The 17,821-nt window shown below is 35.9% G+C and overlaps 1 protein-coding gene across 2 annotated transcripts in view; it reads left to right on the top strand.

The window, feature by feature from the left end:
* Positions 1-1,465: 1,465 nt before the first annotated feature.
* Positions 1,466-17,821, top strand: part of LOC127868879 (extracellular serine/threonine protein kinase FAM20C-like) — a 24,743-nt gene continuing 8,387 nt past the window's right edge. The window contains exons 1-4 of one of the 2 annotated variants that reach the window (XM_052411019.1): positions 1,466-1,544; positions 7,834-8,628; positions 13,049-13,173; positions 14,250-14,328. In XM_052411019.1, coding sequence (XP_052266979.1) covers positions 8,039-8,628; positions 13,049-13,173; positions 14,250-14,328 — 794 coding nt within the window. In that variant the 5' untranslated portion in view covers positions 1,466-1,544; positions 7,834-8,038. Of the gene's footprint in view, positions 1,638-7,833; positions 8,629-13,048; positions 13,174-14,249; positions 14,329-17,821 lie in introns of both variants that reach the window. The other variant, XM_052411018.1, reaches the window with a different exon arrangement.

Here is a 17,821-nt window from a genome sequence, read left to right on the forward strand (position 1 = left end):
CCTATACGTCGAGAACTTTTATTATAAGAGAATCCTGTTGTTTCTTGTTGTTTCACTTACTGTAAGTGCATGCGCACATAATGAGTAATCTAAAATGTCTTCTTTTTGGAATATTTTTCTTTTTCAACTGTGCAAATGACGTCATTAAAACCTTTTTAAAATCTAATCGCTTGAGTCATTTTGACAAACAACATAAAATATGCTCAAATAGCTCGATTGTCTTTATTTTATGATATCACATTCGTGATTATAAGAGTCGCGTTCTGAGAAAACGGGGCTTAATGCATGTGCGGAAAGTGTCATCCAAGATTAGCCTGTGCAGTCTGCACAGGCTAATCAGGGACGACACTGTCCGTCTTAACTGTATTTTCGTGTAGAAGAGACTTCCTTTAAACGAAAAATACCATAAAAACGGAAAGTGTCGTCCCTGATTATCCTGCGCGGACTGCACAGGCTAATCTGGGACGACACTTTACGCACATGCATTAAGCCCCGTTTTCTCAGAACGCGTCTCATAATATGAGTCCCGTTCTGTAAAACTGGTTTATGAATGTGCGCTAAGTGTCGTCATAGATTGGCCTGTGCATTCAGCACAGCCTAATCAGGGACGACACTGTCAGCTGTTTTCGCATTTTTCGTTTAAAAAAGTCTCCTCGTAGCAAATATTCGGTTGAGGCGAAATGTTTTGTCTCTGCTGAGCCTATGCGGACTACACAGGCTAGTCTGGGATGACACTTAACGCACATGCATTAAGTCCAGTTTTCCCAAAGCTGACTTAATGTAACAGTCTATCCAAAATAAGTTCCCACGAGGTGAGGGGATTAAGGCCCAACAGACCCCATAGGGGCATTCAACCGTAAATCACTGCGATACCGATCAGAGCGGATGATAACATGCCGTATCGAATTATGATATCAAAGAAAGCAGGGAGAAATTATAAGTTTCGCAAATTGTCGTAATTAAAGAATCACGATTTAAATGAAGAGCTGGGTTTTGTTATACTTGTGCTGTGTATTTAATACTTCTACTCATTTAAGTTAAGAATGAAGCAAGTGTATATGCATTACAATTGTAACATGATTCCATTTAGAAATTGAATGTTGATTCTTCTTTAAAAGTAAAAAACTATTGTTTATGTTATTGATATATTCATATTTTCACTGCAATTTAAATAGTATGAGAACCGTATGAATAATTGTCCGTCGATAACTTATCAGCTAAATAATGGCTACTTTCAATATTTTTTAAATCGTTTTGCTAGCAAATTATGTGATCAAACAACTAAATGTGTTGGCGTTGTTATGTACGAATTGCCTTATTTGGGACAATGCATAATAAAAACGTTAATTTCTCAGAACTTTACCAGTAACATAGATTTGTATCCATTAATTCGAGTTACTTGTTCGACTTGAGAGTTAATTTGCTCCTGTCGATTAACGATCATGTTTACATGCTACATGCGCAAGAGAACATGACAGTAGACGTCTTACCAGCCATACAGGTCTCGTGAGCTATTCCGTCAAAGCGAATTGAAACCCTTTAACGTACGTATCAGGAGATACAAGTAGTATTGGTTTTGTCGCTGTTCATATGAATTGTTTATATTAATATTTGGAATTTAAACAATTATGCCTGTGGTATGTATGGTTATTTTTTTTAATAAACACTACGTTTTAGCTTGTAAACAGGTTAGTTTTTATATGAGTCATGGTTTCTATTTTGCTAACTAGCTAACACACGCATGGTTTAGCCGAATTCGATACTTTTCAGTGAGATCGTTTTCTTGTCGTTACATGCATAGATGATTGCTCCATTCGTGCGACGAATACTTGTGTCAATATTGTTTCAATATCGAAAAACATGTATTACTTTATGAAAAATTAACATTCTTTTTTGTTCAATAATTAAAACGCCGTTTTATGAATTTCATTTATTTGGAAAAAAATAAAACTATTAAAGGGGCCTTTTCACAGATTTTGGCATTTTTTAACTTAATCATTAAATGCTTTATATTGATAAATGTAAACATTGGATCGTAAAAGCTCCAGTAAAAAATCAAGAATAAAATTAAAAAAAGGAAAAGAACATTGCCCGGACCAGGTTTCGAACCAGTGACCCCTGGAGTCCTGCCAGAGTCCTGAAGTAAAAACGCTTTAGCCTACTGAGCTATTCCGCCGAGTACATATACCTGAAGTATTTTATACCTTATATAAGCAATCTTCGTAGTTTCACAAAATTTAACGACAAAAACAGAACTCTCCAAATTATTCAATCGTTTCGCGTTGCAACGCTTTATAATTTTTAGGTTTTAAAATCGTCAAAAGATGCATATAATGGCTATATTAGACCATGGTAAATGTTCAGTATTACTGTTTCCTCACAAATATCATAACTAAAACGAAAATTTGCGAATCTGAAACAACTTTTTTCAATTTTGTCAATTTACCAAAGCGTGAAAAGATCCCTTTAATGATCCATAATTAGACAGAATTACTGTCCGCACGAATCTGTCAGAGGCCATTCATGAATATACGAGTCGCGTTCTGAGAAAACTGGGCATAATGCATGTGCTTAAAGTGTCGTCCCAGATTAGCCTGTGCAGTCTACACCGGCTAATCAGGGACGACAATTTCCGCTGTTATGACATTTTTTCGTTTAAATGAAGTCTCTTCTTAGCAAAAATCATATTTAGGCGGAAAGTGTCGTCCCTGATTAGCCTGTGTGAACTGCACAGGCTAATCTGAGACGACACTTTACGCACATGCATTATGCCCAGTTTTCTCAGAACACGACTCATCTTAGCGTAACAAGAGTTCTTTTAACTGTCATTTTGCTTGGTTAACATCTGCACACGACCTATGACAGCTGCATTATCAGTGTTAAGTGGAGGCTCTTGTTAGCTCGCTGCTCAATTAGTGAAAATTATCGTTCGACGGTTGTCAAATGTTCACCTAACGTCGGGGATGACGCTACTTAATTAATGTTCTGGCACATGCGATTCTGTTTAATGAAAAATTCCATATTTTGCCATTTGATTGCTTGATTAAAAAAAAGCTATGTTATCAACCAATTTATTGCAAAATAACATTTTAAAATGTGAAAGAGATGCAAAAAAATAAAAACAGAGTTAATTAGAATGATTTCATTTACATCGTAACGACACGTTTTTTAATACTTTAATCCTAAATAAAGAAACAATACATTTTGTTGTAATAGGTACGCAGTGCTAAAAACCGTGTACGTGAAAATAACATTTTATCTGGTTGAAGTTCAATAAACGTGACAAAAGAATACTTGCATACATTTAAGATTGCATCCTTACTAGATGACGCCCGTTTCTGTTACACAGCTCTAAATCTTTATTAATCACCTCTGAGTTTGAAGGGATAAGAACGATAAGCCGAGCCATGCCTAGCGACCTAGGTATTTTAAAGGGTCATAACTTTGTCAAATTGTATCTTACCTTTGGAAGTAAGTCGGTCGACACCATACCTGTCTAATGGGGTTTTCGCTGTCATCACCCGCTAATCACACGTATGATCGAGACCAAACTGAAATCATCAAATATATAAGTGGGCTGTGCTCTGTGAAAAGCGGGTTGAATGCATGTGCATGTGCAAAAAGTGTCCGCTTGTATGGTATTTCCCGTTTAAAGAAAGTATCTTCTTAGCAAAAATCCAGCTAAGGCGGAAAGTGTTGTCCCAGATTATCCTGTGCCGACAGCCCAGGCTTATCTGGGACGACACTTTACGCAGATGCATTAAACCCCATGGACTACACAGGCTTATCTGGGACGACACTTTACGCACATGCATTAAACCCCCTTAAAACATAGCACAGCTCATATGTATATTTTTACACGAACTTTCAATACTATGATTGTAAGTCCAATACTATGATTGTTAGTCCAATACTATGATTGTAAGTCCAATACTATGATTGTTAGTCCAATACTATGATTGTAAGTCCAATACTATGATTGTAAGTCCAATACTATGATTGTAAGTCCAATACTATGATTGTAAGTCCAATACTATGATTGTAAGTCCAATACTATGATTGTAAGTCCAATACTATGATTGTAAGTCCAATACTATGATTGTAAGTCCAATTGATAAAAAATAATTAACAGAGGTAATTCGTCTATACTATCCATGTTAATAAACAATTATCGTTTTTCTTACACTTTCCAGCTTTATATTGATTTAATTGTATGCCTACATCCTAACATGTCAACTTAGTGACTCGTAAGCCTTTTCGATGTTTCGCAAACATATAAAATATTTGCTCGTATATTTGCTGTTAATACCAATGATTTTCTGTGTACTATGCGTCACTTTAATAAAATATACAACTACTTCTTGGTAATTTAAAACAGAATATCAATAAATATTAAGGTTTCATGTTTCCCCAAAAACTTATACAAGAAGGCAACGATGAAATATAAAGTAAATTCTGGTATACAAATTTTCGGTCACCATAAGAAATTTGTCCCACCAGTATTTTACATTCTGACCTAAATAAATTGAATCCTCATATATTAACCTTGACTAAACAACCATAAATCTTCCATGCGACACGTAGATATACTAGAGTAATTTAAAGTAGATGCATTTTTAATACATGTATTTATCAATAAATCACAAAGGCAAATTATAAAGAATGTTGTAAATGTGATCTATTCCTTTATTAAACGCTATTAAAGGAATTCGCCGCGTTCAATGCGAACCCTATAATTGTATTCGTAGTGATCGAATTTTTGCCCTATTTTTTTTATAATTAATAACTATTTATTGAGCGTTCTGCTTAATTTAAAATAGTTATTTCAGTTAAATGTATATAGAATATAAGTGTGTACATTTCAAAACGTAAGTAATTGTTCGCGAATATGTTCGTCAAATGAGTGATTTTCGAATATATGTTTAAAACGATCTTTTAATTGCTTATTTGAAACACTGATAAATATGTAAATATGTGTTGTGGTATTCAATTTTTTTTCGGGATCATAATAAAGATCTACTGGACACATATTTCAATTTTTGTTATAAAATTGGCATCAATTTTAGCAAAACCTGTTGAATTATATAATTTCAGTAAATTGTATCATGCACACAGAATATCCATTTAACAGTTAATATCTGTTTTGTTCTGTTATTATCATCTAACTGTCCACCTTCGCATTTTATGAAGCAGCCGAAGAAGCGCATTATTTAAAAAGAAAACATGGCTTTAGTTAAGTATTTATGCCACACAATAGAAGTGTTAAATTCAAAATTTCCTTGTAAACTTATCAACTTATATGAAAATAAATTCAACGATTTTTAACACGGATAATAGTATTATCTGATAAATATGTCCAATGTATGTCATAAATACGCGATATCAAACAACACAGTTAAATACAAGAATATGTGTGTTTTTAAAATGAGTCGCGTTCTGAGAAAACTGGGCATAATGCATTTGCGTAAAGTGTCGTCCCAGATTAGCCTGTGCAGTCCGCACAGGCTAACCATGGACGACACTTTCCGCCTAAATTGGATTTTTGCTAAGAAGAGACTTCGTGTAAACGAAAAATGTCATAAAAGCGGAAAGTGTCGTCCCTGATTAGCCTGTGCGGACTACACAGGCTAATCTGGGAAGACACTTTACGGACATGAATTATGCCCAGTTTTCGCAGAACACGACTAAAATATTATATCAGCATTCGCCATTCATTAAATGTGTATTATTTTTCCAACGCTCCTTAACTATGGTTAAGTGAACCTAAAACTTATTAAAGAAACTAATTACCGGTAACTAATATTTCCATCTTTATTTTTTTACTGAGTATGTTTTCGAAGATTCACGCATGACCTATTTTAAGTTCTTATTAAGACGTTTTGAAAAATATCGTTTCACTGTTGAAGATGAACAGCAAAAGATAGCAAAAACGAAAAACGAAAACCGACCTCGAAATGTGTCCAAAATTGCCGAAATAATAATCAGAACAACTTATAACAATAGGACGTCTAATCATGATAAGATTTCGCCATTTACATTATTTTACTAAGCTCTATTTATAATTATTGTTGTCCAGTCAATCAAGCTCATGTCAAGTTGGTTTTAATTTGAGACATACATGTGCATACAATAAAACAACATCTTAAGCTTCATATTTTACCTAATATCGACGGTGTCCCTTCATGCAACAGAAGGACAATCTAATAAAAATGTTCATGTCGGCTGTACATGTTCAACAATTCAACACACGCCTACGCAAATATGTACCTCGTTTCCAAAATTGTCAGCAGAACATATACTTATAAATTATATGAACATTTCGCCCTCGCTTCAAATTTAACTATGTATTTACGTTCTTACTTCAAACACTTAATCAGTTTGTAATACAATGATTTTAATTAATAGTTCATAACTAGTGATTATCATGAAGTACTTGAAACGAGAATTAAAAAATCTTAAAAGTTAAAATCAAGATGGACCGTGCTCTGCGAAAAGGGGGTTTAATGCATGTGCGTAAAGTGTCGTCCTAGATTAGCCTGTGCAATCCGACTAATCAGGGACTACACTTTCAGCTTTTATTATATTGTTCGTTTCAAGAAAGTCTCTTCTTAGCAAAAATCAAGTTTAGGCGGAAAGTGTCGTCCCGCAAGGTTTATCTGGGAGCACGGCTCAAATATATTTCGTATTCTAACCTATTTAAAGCCAATTCATGTGCATTTGACATGAGGCACAACTGGCAAGTCCCCAAAATTCGTTGCATGAATTTCGTAATGTGTTTGTTCGGAATGTTGACGGTTTTTTGTGTCTCCCTTAATTACGGTACAGTCTGATCGATAGAACTATATATTAGTATGAAATTTATTAAAGCACAAAAATGAATAACGGTTAAATGGGTCTTTTCACGTTTTGGTAAATTGACACAATTTAAAAAAAATGGTTTCAGATTCGCAAATTTTCGTTGTAGTTATGATAATAGTGAGGAAATTTACATTTACTATGCTCTAAAATATCCATTGTATGCATATTTTGACGATTTAAAAACATGAAAATTATAAAGCGTTGCAAAGCGAAACGATTGAATAATTTGGAGAGTTCTGTTGTTGTATTTGTGTGATACTTCGAGGATTGTTCATATAAAGTATAAAATGTATCACTAATTGTATGACCACGGATCGCGGCCGAGTGGTCTAAGCGATAGTCTTTACTCCAGGGGTCAGTGGTACGAACCCAGTGGAGGGTTACTTTTTTATTTCTTTATATTTTTTTACTGGAGCTTTATAGATTAAATGTTTACATTTATCAATATAAAGCATTTTATGACAAACTTTAATACATGCCAAAATCTGTGAAAAAGTCCCTTCAATGTGACTTATAGTTAATGATTGTAACCCCCTGTAGGTATCCGTCCTCTATTTTATATTTTGTGAAAACGTTAAATGTTGACATTACATTTGTGAATTTGTAAACCTAATTATTAGTTCACGGAAAAAAACATGTTGTCGTAAATGCATTATAAAAATAATTATTTATGACTTTATTTGCATATTCTATAATTGCCTTCGGTTCCAGTTCGTTGGGGTCAATAGTTTCATTGGGTATTTATTCATCGTCTGCTTCACAGCTGTCGTCTGGCAAATCAGATCGCACCGTAAAGAATCTGATTGGTGCTCGTCTGCTCTTGCCTACCTGACGCATGCGCAGTTAGTGATTTTATGGAAATTTCTTCGCTTTCAATACATCGAGATTGATAAATGGGTATATAACAAGTCGCTGTTCAAAACAAACTAAACGTTTTATCATCGCTTAACAGAACGCAATTTTATATCATTTCAGATCTTCCGCCGCAGTGAGAGAAGAGTGATTAATGTGAAAGTAATCTTTAAGGTAATACCAAGCTGGTAAAGTGCACATATATTTATCAAGCATTTAAACGAGTTTGAGTATGTGGTAATATGAAGTTTTAAAATGTGGTAAAGTTGTTGGTAATGTTGTCTCGTGATGTCGTCAGTGTGGCAACCTGTGGCGTCATGAAACTTCGATGCTTGCGCAGGACAATACTATGAAACTGAGGCTGCGCACGGCTCTTTTCGTCTGCGGATCTTTGTCCTTCTGCGCTATTTGTCTCACACTGAGTCGTCTGCCTACACTCCATGACCGGAAGTCCTCTTTTTTGCCGAACAGTGACACTCGCCAGATCGGTGTTTACGATGACAATGGTGAATTTCCGCATATTTTTACCTTCCGGAAACGTCTTAATAAAAGTAACTACAGCAGTGACAATATCAGCCCGGAAATGGCGAAACGCGCCTTGGAAATCAAAAGCTTGGCCAACGATACCAACGAGGACATGAAATACCAAAGTGATAGCGTTAACCAAGAGGTAGTGCACGAAACACATCAAGTTCACAAAATGCTAAATTCACAGGAAAGTCATGAAAAAAATCTGGAATTTAATTTTTCTAGTTCTACTGTAGACCTTATGTTAAACAAGCTACAAACCTCAAATGGCTTGAAATTCAATTTTGAGAAAACCAGATTAGTGTCATATACAAATTTTCTGAAACTACAGACACATCGTTTCCGACGGAAAGGAATGGGACTTCCAATTTATGAAAACTACAATGGTGGGTAAGTAAAATAATATTAAGGCGTCTTCTTAGACATTCCCTATATCATAAGTTACCGTTTCAATATATTCCAGAGACCACTTCACAAATAGATCTCGCTCTGAAAAACCCGGACTTACTTCATGTGTGTAAAGTGTCGTCCCAGATTAGATTGTGACACTTTCCACCTTAAATGGATTTTCCTTCCTAAGAGACCTCAATTTAACGAACATAACATTAAAAGCGGAAAGTGTCGTCTCGGATAAGCCTGTTCGGACTACACAGGCCTATCTTTGACAACACTTCATGCACATTCATTAAACCCCGAACGAGGCTAAAATATATCAAGTGAGACAGAGCTACTGCTTATTATAAATGTATCATGATTTTTTTGTGAGCAATATTTACAACTAATATTTAAATACGCTTTAAGTCTTGCATATCTAACATCTACACGTATATACTTACAACAAAACAAATACACCGCGTTTATAAAGTAAACGTAATTCTGCGTAATAGGCGCACTTAAATTTTCCCAATGATGCATTTTATTGTTTCAACTCAGTTCTTCGTCAATTTATTCCTATAAATTAACTCGTGCACTTAGTCTAGTCATATGCAATTTCTCGATAAATGTATGCATTAAATCTATCATATGAAATCATTTATCGCATCCAAAAGAGAGATATATTTGAGATGTATCAAAATTATTCATTTGTGTGTCTCTATCCCAGTATACAGGTTTTAATAAAATAAAAAGGAATTTTAAAATTTGTTCGCCTTGTTTTTCTTCATTTTACATTCAAGAAACTATTTGTTAAGTTTGAAGCCAATTGATGACAGTATTTTAACAATTAATTTCACTAAAATAATTGACAGTGTCAACTATTTGATTAATGTACATTTGTTTAAAATAAGTTATCATTTATTTAAAAGGAACATTTGAACACAAATTATCAATTTTAGTCACTAAATCGCGCATGTTCGTTAGCAACAAAACGTTGACTCACGTGTAAAAGGCACGGTAAATCAATATTATTTTTTATTAATTGCTCGAACCGCTGTTTTAACTCAAACGACAATGATCTGATTTTTTTTATTATTAATTTTCATGACCTAAGAGACTTTATGGATGCTTTTATATTATGATATCAAAAGATGCGTGCAACAATGTTCATTAATAAATAAAAGCATAATGCTGTGTCGATGTAATGATGATTAACAATCTATTATTACAACTGCACATTATTATGTTATCAATTTAATTTTGTTTTTCATACCATCTTTATTTAAACAACAACAACATGATGGCTGTATCTATTATTTATTTTATACAATCTAAATGTACATGGTTATACATGCTATAATTGAACGTAGAAAACAATTTGCACCGATTAATTATCAAACGCGAGTTTATATTCGCACTGAGTTTTTCTTTTACGGTACGGTGTTTGGAACTTTAATATTATAAACTGTTGATGTTGTTGTTTTGTAAAAAAAAAACACGTTCTGAAGTGAGTATTCCTGCTTCCTGATTTACACTGACATACTCATGTGAATAACTTTCTGATATTTTTTTTCCCAAAATTTACATAATTTCCGTATTTGCTGATGTTTATTATTTGCATATTAAACCGAAGGGTCAGTTGTTGCCTGTCCCGTCAGTTATGTATCCAACAAAATAAACAACCATGTTAAGAAAACTTTTTATTGAATTGAGTCCCTGACTATGCCTTATTATAATAAAACTAAGGAAATATTTATATTGAATATGCATACAGCAGATTCGGCCAATATAACACATACTTAGTAGGGAATTGTGTTATCAAAGCGGATCAATGGTTCCAATGTTTCATAGCTGAACATCAGTTTTGGTGGAGGGCGTAAAGCACTTATACGTGGCGATGAAGACATGGCAATAAAATGCCAGAAAAAAACGCGTTTTATAAGATAGATGATAAAATTAACAATCCTTTCTCGATTATTACGTCTCAATTAGATAATGTAAACATCATTATGTGCGACAAAAATCCATTCTGGCAGACATTGTTCACGATAGCATCTGTATCATACTAGCATGCTTTCTTCTGGATTCTGTACGCAGTTGCCAGCTACATCGTTCAGCAATTTAGACAACCCGTATGCTGTACTAATTGATTGTCGCTAAAATGAATTTCCTGGTAAGGTAAGCTTAATTGCAAACATGATTGCATGATTTTGTATTCGTTCTCCGGTGCTCGTGTATCTCGGTCGCAGGGAACTTCGTTATAACATTATTTTCGTTAATCAGATTCATTAATCACCATTAAAAAGATCCTCCGTTTATATGAAACGTTTGAATCTAAGTTTGCTAAATTACGTGGATGATGGTTAATTATTGAAAATGTACGTATATTACACAACGGTAGCTTTTCATCGGAATCATAAGATGGTATGTGGCCAGTGCTTTTTTGGTACAGTTTATAAAAAGGTTAACAAAATCTTTAGTTGAATGTTTTACTTATCAATTGTATGCCTATGAAGTACCCATGTTTTATATTAAAAGAAAACGATATTTTGAATATATGTGTCTTGATCTGAGAAAATTGGACGTAATGCATGTGCGGAAAGTTTCGTCCCAGATTAGCCTGTGCAGTCCGCACAGGCTAATCAGGGACGACACTTTCCGCTTTTATGACATTTTTCGTTTAAATGAAGTCTCATTTAAGCAAAAATCCAATTTAGGCGGAAAGTGTCGTCCCTGATTAGCCTGTGCGGACTGCACAGACTAATCTGGGATGACACTTTACGCACATGTATTAAGTCCCATTTTCTCAGAACGCGACACAATTTCTTTCCGAATTATATTTCAACAAAAGGGAAATTGTCAGTATGCCAGTATGTGAACAAGTCCTTTTAACGCAATTTTTAAATGTTAAAGAAAAACATTGATTCGTACAATATTCTGTATTGTAGTATTGGTTTAATTAAGGTATGTAAATTTAGGTAAAGACGGTCTATATGTTCCTTTAAACAAGTACTTTGACTCTACTTATTAAATACAATATACACTAAATCGTTTTTTTCCATCATCAATGCAAAGTATGGACAATTGATGGTGTTTATGAAGTACCTATTCCAGTATTAACCGGCAGTTCAGTCCGAGTGTTTACATGTCGCTTTATTGCAACAAAGTATTTGATCAGTAAAGCGCGGAAATCTTCAAAGTGATTACATAATTTGCACTATGCAAAACGAGAACCATAAAAATCACAACTTCTTTCTTCTTTCCCTCTGTTTTTTGTTAAGCTGCATGCAATTATTTACAACAATCAACCCTATATAATAACGCGTTTTGTTATGTTGTGCAGATGTTAGATAATTCATGAAAAGAGTAATAAACAGTAATTTATTACGAATTTGCTGTAATGTTGTTCGTTTGAAGGTGTTTTGGTCCTATCAATCGTACATTTTAATGTTGCATATTGTACATGTTTTATTGTGCGTTTATATCACGGTATATGACTTTGAAATGGCGAAATGATAGCCCAGGATGTTCAAACAGTTGTTACAGCTAAACAACCATGTAAATCAAGAGAAATAATGTTACGTTTAGTTCACGGGTACTTAAACTCGCTAACAACATCGCATATCTGTTCACTAGAAGTAAATATATTTTCCACCATTGAACTGAAAAGCAATATTTTTAAATTATAAAATCATTTATTAATGGGACGATCCATTAAAAAAAATGCTAACATTGGGAAACATCCAACTTTATGTTCCGCAGTCAACTATTGTCATCTCTAGCAAATGCAACAGTATCAATGTCAGCATCACCGTCTGAAGCGGTATCAATGAAGTCATCATCTCTAGACTCATCTCTATAATCACTGTAGGTATAACTATCTGCGGCAACTGTGTCACCATCAGCAATTATAGTACGGTCATCATTACCACTTCCGCAAGAATTCTTTGCGGTATCATCACAAGCAGTACCAATATATACACCTTTAATATCACCAACTGCAGCATCCCCTCAGCAACAACATTATGTTTTCCTAAACATCGCCATCACACAAATTGCAGCAGCAGCATTGAAGTGTTACCTGTAGATGATTTATGACGTCGTTAGTCCCCTGATGTTTGTGGCTTACAAACCAAAATTGAGAGCCGATGCGTATTTCCAAACCACGATACGCGTTGTTATCAGGTAACGACAATTCTGGGCCAAATCTACGCCTTGTTCCGATCATATTGTATTGAAATTCCAAGGATTTCTGGAACTCACTCCATTCAAACGTTCCAACTTGTAATGTTTATAGTCTGGAACGCCGCTACATGAACGTTTACCTACATACCTTTAACTACTGCTATCCTTTTGAAAACTGTATTATGGATCCCAAAAAGTAATGATGACGTCACGTTCATGAGTAGCTTGATGACGTCATTTTCCGTTTCAGTCCCCAGCTGACGCACTGGGAGCGGTTCCACAAGGGCATTCATAAGTACGGTCTCTATGACGGCCTTGACCCCGCCGTGGACGGCATACTGGACGACATCGCCACGCAGCAGATTGTGGACGTGGGTACGTTTGGATCACCCAGGGAATTGAGGAATGTTCAGTGCCATGGACCTCATTAATTGCATTAGCCGCGCCCTGGGAAAAATGAGCTGAATGCATCTGCGAAAAATGTCGTCCCAGATAAACCGGTGCCGACCGCGCAGGCTAATCAATGTCGACACTTTACAACTTCACTGCATTTTCGTTTAGAAGAAACCTTCTTTAAACAAAAATTCCACGAAAATGGCGTCCCTAATTAGCCTGTGTTGACTGCAAACATGGGACGAAACTTTACGCACATGCCTTGAGCCCCTTTTTCCCAGAGCGCGGCTCCTATCACATATCTGAGCAGAGGAGATACTTGATTAATCCCTTTCACAAACTCTTTCGTCTAACACCAATGGATCGTGCTGTGTTACAAGGGGGTTTAATGCATGTGCGTATAAAGTCGTCCCAAATTAGCCTGTGCAGTCCGCACAATCTAATCAGAGACGACACTTTCCGCAAAAAAACTTCATTTTTGCTAAGAAGAGACTTTCTTGAAACGAAAAATATTATAAAATCGGAAAGTGTCGTTCCTGATTAGCCTATGCGGACTGCACAGGCTAAACTGGGACGACACTTTACGCACATGCATAAAACACCCTTTTCACAGAGCACATCCCAAATATATGTATATTTGCTGAAAAAAAATTGAATCAACTTAACAGACCATGACAAAATAGATGTTCAACTTATTTAATGTTATATTTGTATATGTGTTGGTACCTATTATCAATGTGAACATTAAGTTTATGATTGTATTTGTAATTGTTAACCACCGGATCTATATTCTCGTCGTTGAAACTGCAGAATAACAAATACAATGTATTTATATAACATTTGTATAGCTGTGAACGTAAATAAGAAAAAAAGCTATAATTATATGTTATTTTTAATCACTTCTAATGACTGCATTTTACCACAAGGGTTGTAGCTCAAAATAGTGCATCATAACAGGGTAAAAATAGAAAAAAAAAGATTTTACAATGAATAAATGTATGCAATTTCTACTTTTGTTGCGAAAAATGACTATTATTCGTGTCGTATTCTCTTTACAGAACAGAAGGAGGGTGGAACCCAGCTGAAGTTGATCATGACCTTCCAGGACGAGGGTCAGGCGCTATTCAAACCCATGAGGTAAGAGAAGGAGAGAGAAAGAGTGTAGATGGTGGAGGGACAGGCGCTATATAAACCCATGAGGTGAGAATAGGAGAGATAAAGATTGTGGAGGGGTGGAGGGACAATTGCTATTCAAAGCCATTAGGTGAGAGTAGGAGAGAGATAAAGTGAAGGAGTGGAGGGACAGACGTTATTCAAACCCATGAGGCGACACAATGAGAGAGATAGAGTGTGGAGGGATGGAGGGACAGGCTCTATTCAAACCCATGAGGTGAGAGTAGGAGAGAGATAGAGTGTGGAGGGTGGAGGGACAGGCACTATTCAAATTCATGAGGTGAGGATAGGAGAGAGATAGAGTGCGGAGAGGTGGAGGGTCAGGCACTATTCAAACCCATGAGGTGAGGGTAGGGGAGAGATAGAGTGTGGAGGGTGGAGGGTCAGGCGCTATTCAAACCCATGAGGTGCGAGTAGGAGAGAGATAGAGTGTGGAGGTTGGAGGGACAGGCGCTATTCAAACTCATGACGTGAGAGAAGGAGAGAGATAGAGTGTGGAGGGTTGTCGGGACAGGCGCTATTCAAACCCATGAGGTGTGAGTAGGAGGGAGATATAGTGTGGAGGGGTGGATGGACAGGCGATATTCAAACTCATGAGAAGATATTAGTAGAGATAGATGTAAGTGTTGAGCTGAGATAGGTTGGACATTCAGGGTGTACTTATACCCCCACTAAACGAAGTTTAGGGGGTATATAGTAGTGAGTTTGTCGGTCGGTCGGTCTGTTTGTCTGTCGGTCGGTCCGTGTCCGATCTCTAATTCAAGTAGTTTTCATCCGATCTTCACCAAACTTGGTCAGAAGTTGTATCTAGATGATGTCTAGGTCAAGTTCGATTATGGGTCGTGCCGGGTCAAAAACTAGGTCACTGGGTCACTTAGTACGTTTTACACATTCAGCATGGTGTCTGCTCTCTAATTCAAGTAGTTTTCATCCGATCTCCACCACACTTGGTCAGAAGTTGTATCTAGATGATGTGTAGGTCAAGTTCTTCGAACATGGGCCATGCACGGTCAAAAACCAGGTCACTGGGTCACTAAGTGCGTTTTAAACATTGAGCATGTTGTCCGCTGTTTTTTTGTGCAAAATATTCTGTGTCAATGCGGCATGTGGGGGTATTCGTCACGTCTGTGACAAAGCTCTAGTTTGGATTGAATTTCCTCGCTAAGCAGACAAGGATATTCTTGGTGGATAAGCGGAGTAGAGTTAGAACGCGAATGAAAGGCTTGGATAAAAGAGAACATCGAATGCGGGTTATAGATGGTAAGGGAGGGTGGAGCTGAGGGTGAGGTCATCAATGGTGAAGGAGGAGAGAAAATGGAGTGGAAGGGGACAGGAAGGGATGGAAGTGTTTGTGGAGCTAGGAAGAGGTTCACATCTGTGTTACTTCGATTCATCTTCTTATAATCGTCACTATGTCAATACTCTTTCATGTGAAGGACTTCGAGTTTGTTTAAATAGCATCGATAAAGAAGACAGTAGTTTTTATAGTATAAACATTATGAAGTCATTGGTAAGTTGCAAATTTTGGATCATCTTAATGCTGGCTATTATTGACTAAATACAAGAATGTCTTTCCTGTGGCTATCATTGACTATATACAAGAATGTCTTTCCTGTGGCTATCATTGACTATATACAAGAATGTCTTTCCTGTGGCTATCATTGACTATATACAAGAATGTCTTTCCTGGTTCTCTTTTACGAACTTATGTTAACCATTCATTTTTTGTTAGATCAGTTGTTATTGAAACAATTACCTGCTTTTACACGACTACGTCGTTTCATAACTGTTTTCGTCAATATAAAATTTACCCAAAGTTCGCAGAAATAATACAACATAATTTCGTTTTCGAACAGATCCAAAAAGCCTTTAGTGTTAGTTAGCATTGTGTTCATTTTTCTTATAAAAATGCAAAGTTAGACGAATGTGTAGATTTCCGCCTTTTATACGGGAGCAGCACACAATTATAAATTATTATATGTATCTGCGAAACGCAGACAATCTTAACACCGAGAATTATTGAATTAGTTAATCATTGCCTCGTAACAAATGAACGCAATCTGAGCTACACGTGTATCCATGTGCATTTTTAAATTATATGCTTTTTGCAAAAACAATTTAAGTTTTGCATTTTAATATGCTTTGTAGCCTCGTTTTTGGAAAAGTGGGTTTAATGCATGGGCAAAAAAAATTCGTTCCAGATAAACCGGTGCTATCCGCACAGGCTAATCAGGAACGTCAGTTTTTGCATTAACTGGATTTTCCATTAGAGCAGATTCCCCTCAAACAAAAAATTCCATAAAAGCGGAAAGTAACGTCCCGATTAGGCTGTTCGGACTGCACAGGCTAATTTTGGACGACACTTGACGCACATGCATAACGCCCAGTTTTCCCACATCTAGACTGATTCTCTTCAACTTCAAAGTGATTGTTATTTCCTCATTTCCCCTTCTTTCACAGTGTACGTGTACCTCCGGCACTTGTTTCCTTCCTCTGTGAAATCTTGCTGAGCTTATCTGAATTGCTTTTAATTCCATCCATCAAAGAGAACGATCTGTACCATACAACAAATGTTTAAGATGCACATTTGTTAATGAAGCTAATTTCAACGGCGTTTTATGTTCTTCAGCTGGTAATTTGAGTGATGAGTGATGTGTTATATGATAAAAATTCTTCTGATATAGAGTGCATGGATCGTTAAAAAACGGAATAGTTTTGTGTTTTTCTCAGTAAAATTGTTGTGTGTAAGAACTTCCCCGCGATACCTCTGGGGTATATCCTGTGTTTTCGGGATGGGAACCACCGGTAAATGACGACTAGGGCCATTGAGGTATTCCTTATAGTTTTTAATAATGTGTAAATACAAGTATTCCATTATTCTTCACAAGGCGCTTAATACACACAGGGTTAAGGGTAATAAACTCTTTTCACTTACTTCTCTGTTAGTGGTAAGGCATACATTTAGTTTTTCTTTAACCAAAACACTATCCTTCTCGCTTGGTTTGTAAAGTGTTCAAAAATTAAGCACGCGATATTTGAGTATAGAAAATAAGGAAACAAATGTAGATAAATGTCATATTAGTATAATATATCTGAATATTAAAATAACATTAAGAATTTATCGCGTTCGTTTTTATCCGACTGTTATCCACGGGTAATTAATGTGCTAACCATATTGACCCAAACAGATAACCTAAGGTACGTGTCCAAAATTGGGGAGGTAATATGCCTGTTATGTGATTATAATATATCTCCCTTCGTATTTTATTTGGATCCGTGTTTTTGTTTTTCAAATAGAGCTCAATTCTTACCAAAAAAAAAAATTTGAACCGAAACAACGGCGGTCCCATTACATATTTGATCACGAAACAACGGCGGTCCCATTACATTTTTGATCACGTTCAAACATTGAACCGAAACAACGGCGGTCCCATTACATATTTGATCACGTTCAAAC

This window comes from Dreissena polymorpha, chromosome 2 (genome assembly GCF_020536995.1).
Source record: "Dreissena polymorpha isolate Duluth1 chromosome 2, UMN_Dpol_1.0, whole genome shotgun sequence".
Taxonomy (NCBI): Eukaryota; Metazoa; Mollusca; class Bivalvia; order Myida; family Dreissenidae; genus Dreissena; species Dreissena polymorpha.